Genomic DNA, 5,844 nt, shown 5'->3' with positions numbered 1-5,844 from the left:
ATACCTAGTTCTTCGTCTTCAATGGTGCGACCCACAACTTCCGGTTGTGGTCGTTTGTGAACGTCACGAAGTAGTGTGATCCGGCATGTGACTTCGTGTCCACTTTGCATACATCGGTATGCACAAGTTCCAACAGTGCATTCCGTCTCATCGGTGGTCTTGTCTAGAAAGAGGTTCGGTTTTCCTTGCCGGCCAAGCAATTGGTACACTTCTCAAGTTGCACGTCTTTCACCTCCGGAATGAGGTTAACTTCGGCAAGTCCTCTCATCCCTTTTTGGTTCATGTGACATAGCCTATTGTGCCACAACTCACCAGCATTGTCGGATGCCACATTCACTTCTTCCCAGCATATCCAGGCATGGATCAAGTACAGTGTGTTGGCCATCCTGGCTCGGGCCACGATCAGGCTCCCTTTGCTGAACTTCAAGACTGTCTTCTCGATGCTACCCGTGTAGCCTTCATCATCCAGCAGATCAGCTAATATCAAGTTCAACCGAACCTCTAGAACGTGTCGGACGTCTTTCAGCAGCAGTTTGCACCCGGTTGACGTTGTAATCCACACATATCTTATGTGGACAATTTGGCATGCACCTTCATTTCCCATCTGGACAGAACCGTGATCTCCAGCTCTGTAGGATGAGAAGCACTTCCAGTCGGGGGTCAAATGGAACGACACTCCGGAGTCGACAACCCATGTCGTTTCATCACTAACAAGATGTAGCTCACTCTCCTCGGTGATTGTTGTCGTTCCTCTTCTCTCCGAAATCTTCTTCGGTTCTGGAATGTCGGTTCCCTCTTTGGTTTTCCGGAAGTGTCAGCAATTCTTCTGGTAGTGCCTCAGCTTCCCACAATAGAAGCACGTAGGCCTCCCCCTTGACTTCGATCTCGTCCCCGATTTGTCCCAGTTCTGGGGACTCCGATTTCGGCACCTTCCCTAGTTATGGTCGTCTTCCGTAACCAAGGCCTTCGAATCGGTTCCGGATTCCCTGTCCTTCCGGCGAGCTTCTTCATCTAGCAAGCTCGACTTTACTCTTGCTAGGGATAGGTGTTTCCTTTCCGGCCCGGCGTTGCCCAAAGTGACAACCAAAGTCTCCCAACTATCCAAAAGGGAGCCGAGTAGCAACGCAAGTACTTCGTCGGCTAGAGGTACTTCCAATGAGGTCGTTTGATCTATGAGCCCCTGGAAGGCATTCATGTGCTCAGCCATACTGGAGCCGTCTTGATATTGGAGTCTCACCAACATCCGGAAGACCGAGACTCGATTTACGGCATTTTTGTTCTCAAACATGATGTTTTTCTTCTCCTAGAGCTCATTTGTCTTGTTCTCTTCATTAAAGTTGTTGTACATGCTCATGTTGATGAAGCATCTTATGTATGTCTTCGTCTTCATGTGCATCACCTCCCAACTCGTGGCATCGATCTTGTCCGATTTCTTGTCCCCGAACTGTATCGGCAGCCATAGATCTTTGACCACGAGCATGTCCCTCATCTTCGACTTCCACACTGAGTAGTTGGAGCCAGTGAGCTTGAACATGGCTCCGAATGGATCTTCCATTCTCTGATACCAAATTGTACAAAATAGTGCTCGGCCACAACCGAGTCTTAAACACTATGAGATCGAAGCATTTACATAGTATGAGACGACACCAGATGTTAACGTGGAAAACCCTAATCGGGAAAAAAACCACGGGAGCCCACAGACTCCAACTATCACTATGAAAAGAGGATACAATGGGAGACTCAGACACAACGACCTCGAGCTCTATGCCTTCATCAACCGGCAATTAGAACAGAAAAGCTTTCTGTATCTCACACACTCTATATCTCTCTCGTTGTACAACGATAATGATAACCACTTCAACTACACACAAAGTGATTGCCCAAGTCATATTTATACTTCTATGACTTTAGGACTATTTACAAATATGGCCATGACAGGCAAACTAGAAACATATTTACAGATATGTCCCTGGATCCGGTTCCTTCCTTCGGCCCGTCCGATCCGTCTCATCCGGATCCCATCCCAAGGGACCGAATTCCCAACAAGTTTGGAATTAGGTAGATTGCACTTTATCCCTTTTCTAATGTCACACCACGCCTTCCACATGGATGCACTAAATCTATCCTCCAGAAAGTCACACAAATTTTAGTAGCTTTCAATCTGTGATGCAATAATAAATATTTTTCAATCATAGATTATTATAGAAGGCAACGAATGAAAATAATCAAAGTTTATAGGGAAGGATAAGAAACTTCAAAGTCCTTGTAGATAACTTCAATGGAGATATTAAAAAATACAAAATTGTGGGTGTGAGGTGATGTTTGAATTGATGCAAAATAGTTATAATTATAGAACGTAATATTCTCATTCTTTTGCTCAAACATTCATTTTCATACACGTTTGCAAAAGAATGTGTATGTTACAAAAACATACTCTCTCTCTTTTTTGACGTTTTAAATTTTTTTCCCTCACTTTTTTACTTATAGTAAATAACGAATACAAAAGTATACATAGTGTTTACCGTACTCAAATGATCAAAACATACTCAAATGTGAATGCACGTATGGTACATACGGTTCATACTATGGAACTTACAATACAACTATTAAAATGCAATGGAAACCTTAATAATTACATACTTGGCCCCACATGTCTATTGAACATGTGTGGAAACATTAGCTACATAGTTGGAACTTGGCCCCATAACTTTACTGAAGATATACATAATACGTCTATACATTATTTACATGATATAAACCCTCCCACACCTTTTGATGCACATAAATGACCAATAATTGACATGGTACTATTATTTGTACCCATAAATCTATAACTTAAGACTAAAATAACATACTAGGTTATTTACACATTTCGAGTAAGGAGGTATTATGGTGTAATCTTATTTTCAAAACCTTTCTTTAAAATAGTAGATGCAAGTTTTATATACACCTTTTTTCATCGTGACTATAATATGCGCATCCACTATGTACATATACATATCTGTCTGTAAAAGAGTTGGAATCCCCATGGAAAAGTTTGAAAAAAAAATACTTATATTTCCTGATGTATAGCTAGATATTATTAGCTCTTAAAGACCAGGTGGGTCTTTACGAAAATAAAAAAAGACACAACGAACACACGATGGACATGGAGAATCATGCGGATGCTTGTCATGTCTATGGATCCATAGATAGCTCTTGACTTTTTGTCCCCACAATTGACAGTTTAACTGTTGTTGTTTGGGGTACGGAAACTTTATAAATAGGCCTTGTATGTGACATTTGAAAAGTATGCAAAGTTCCTTCCAAATACATCCCCCACACACATACTCTAGCCGGTTCAGACCTTTGGGGCTGTATTAAATTCTACCAGCATGCTTTCCCATCTAACTAATATGGCCCTCCTGATACCAATAACAATTCAAGTAGCACTTCTTCTAATGTTAGTCGATGTGAACATGTTCCTTGTGGCCGCAACTCCCATAGGAGTCCCGGACCTGTCCCAATGTGAACTTGCGTCTGACGTTGCGGCCAAGGGCGACCCGACCGTCTACTACTTCAATTGTTGCATACCCTATGTTCCTCCGGAGAAGGTCGTCCAATTCTCCGCCGATGCTTACCGGCTGCCCAAGATGCGTGTCCGCCGGCCAGCCCATCGCGTGAGTGAGGACTACATTGCCAAATACAACAAGGCATATGCACTCATGAGAGCCCTCCCGGACACCGACCCACGGAGCCTAAAGGTCCAAGCCGACCTCCATTGCGCGTTCTGCAACGGTGCCTACAAGCAAGGAGGTTCGGCCGGAGATACCCCGCTCCAAGTCCATTTCTCGTGGTTGTTCCTCCCGTGGCATCGGTTCTACATTTACTTCCACGAGCGCATCCTCGCTAGCCTCATTGGCGATCCCTCGTTCGCGCTTGTCTACTGGAACTGGGACGACCAACGTGATGGTGGCAATGTGTTGCCGCCCATGTTCGACCGCAATGGCACTGCCCTTTACGATACCAAGCGAAATGCGAACCACTCGGGATCGGCTCTTGTCCGCTTGTCCGCGGGAAGTAGCACCGAGAACAAGACCCTTATCGCGTCCGAGAATCTCAATATCATGTACCAAGCCATGGTCACGGCCCGCAACTCTGACCTGTTTCTAGGGGGTGCGTACCGCCTCGGCTCGGACCTCAGAAATTCCACTGTCTTAAGTGCCCCATTGGGCGGCAGCATAGAGAATACCATCCACAACAGTGTCCACTATTGGACTGGAACCGCAACGGCCCTTCCATTGGGGCAAGATATGGGATCCTTCGTAACCGCGGGTCGTGACCCGATCTTTTATTCCCACCATACCAATGTTGACCGGCTGTGGGAAATGTGGCGCTTCCATTTGCCTCACGGCCCGCGCTATGACACTAATGACACGGACTTCTTGGACACCGAATTCGCCTTCTACGACGAGCACGCGAATCTAGTCAAAGTGAAGGTGAGAGACTCCCTCGACATTGGTAACCTCGGGTACAAGTACAAAAGGGTGAGCTCCGACAAGCTGTGGATCCGTTTCAAACCTCTTCCCATCTCCAATGGTAGCGCCTTGCCAGCGGCGAAAGCGTCGGGCGTGCCCTTTGTTGGACCCTCGCCCGTCAATGGCACCATTGATTTGGGCACCAAACTTTTGGCACGAGTGCAACGTCCATATGCTCTAGGTGTGAATCGCCCAGACCACTCCCAAGAGGTGTTGACCATCCAATCCATGAATGTGGTGAGGGATAGCTTTGTGCAGTTAGTCGTGTTTGTGAACCTTCCGACCGCAAATAGCTCCACAAAGACAAATAGTGCGGAGTATGTAGGATCGTTCAACGTGATACCATCCCCAAACAAGCATAGTCGCCTCATAACAAATGTCAAATTTGAGATTGGCAGCAACTTGAAACGTGTGGGCATCCAAAAAGACGATGAGGTGGTTGTGACAATCGTCGTCAAGGGCACCGAGAAAGTCACAATCCAAGGTCTCAAAATCACGTACGAAGTGGAAAAATGATTGCAAAAATATTTAATAGGTCTCGGAATACTCGTCAAGTTATTTGTCCACAATAAGGAAAGCTATAAGCTTTTGTATATAAACATGGGGAGATTTTTGAAAAATTACCAGAAATCTCCATCAGTAGTGAGGGTCCATCTTGGGTTCTTTCACTATTGTTATTGATTGTTGATTTGATAAAGACCTAATAATGAGCTGATCGTGGGCCTCACTCCAAGTTATTGACATCTCTGAATACTTGAGTCATTTGTCCACAATAAAGAAAGCTATAACATGTTCACTACTGTTGTTATTGATTGTTGATTTGATAAAGACCAAATTATAACAACGCACATGGCATGTCACCAATATTTAATCATGCAAGAGTACATTGCACATGTATGATGTGACCTCTTCACATTATTGACATCGACCCTAAACGAAATAGATTTGGCATCTCCTAAAGGTCAATTGTGATGCACTAAGAGAGAGACAACGAAACAAAGATAGATTGGCATCTCCTAAAGGTCAATTGGCCTATGATATAAATCATGGTGAATTGCTTCTACCTTGCTTTTACGAAACTACCATCGTGATGCACTAAGAGAGAGACAACGAAACAAAGATAGATTGCCATCTCCTAAAGGTCAATTGGCCTATGATATAAATCATAGTGCCAAATATGGGTGGATTCATGTCGTCCACATTAAAATAAAATCTCGATTGTTCCTAATTTAGCTCTTGATCATTATCTTAATGTTTGTGGTGGAATGATTATTGAGATGGTTTACAAGCTTGATGTCAATAACTACTATGTACTAGAGTAGTGGTG

At 44.2% G+C, this 5,844-nt stretch overlaps 1 protein-coding gene across 1 annotated transcript; it reads left to right on the top strand.

The window, feature by feature from the left end:
• Positions 1-3,325: 3,325 nt before the first annotated feature.
• On the top strand, positions 3,326-5,303 carry LOC147867708 (polyphenol oxidase E, chloroplastic-like). Its single transcript, XM_087315500.1, has one exon. It carries the CDS (start codon positions 3,375-3,377, stop codon positions 5,031-5,033), a length of 1,659 nt encoding a protein of 552 aa, XP_087171626.1. The 5' UTR covers positions 3,326-3,374; the 3' UTR covers positions 5,034-5,303.
• The last annotated feature ends 541 nt before the right edge of the window (positions 5,304-5,844 follow it).

The sequence above is a fragment of the Azolla caroliniana genome, unplaced genomic scaffold (genome assembly GCF_043228905.1).
Source record: "Azolla caroliniana isolate FFs.n. ecotype wild unplaced genomic scaffold, voAzoCaro1.0.p SCAF_2, whole genome shotgun sequence".
NCBI lineage: Eukaryota > Viridiplantae > Streptophyta > Polypodiopsida > Salviniales > Salviniaceae > Azolla > Azolla caroliniana.
This window is presented reverse-complemented; position numbering and strand designations above follow the sequence as displayed.

Excerpts from the sequence above, each read along its gene's own strand:
- LOC147867708 (XM_087315500.1), top strand. The coding sequence starts at position 3,375 with ATGCTTTCCCATCTAACTAATATGGCCCTCCTGATACCAATAACAATT.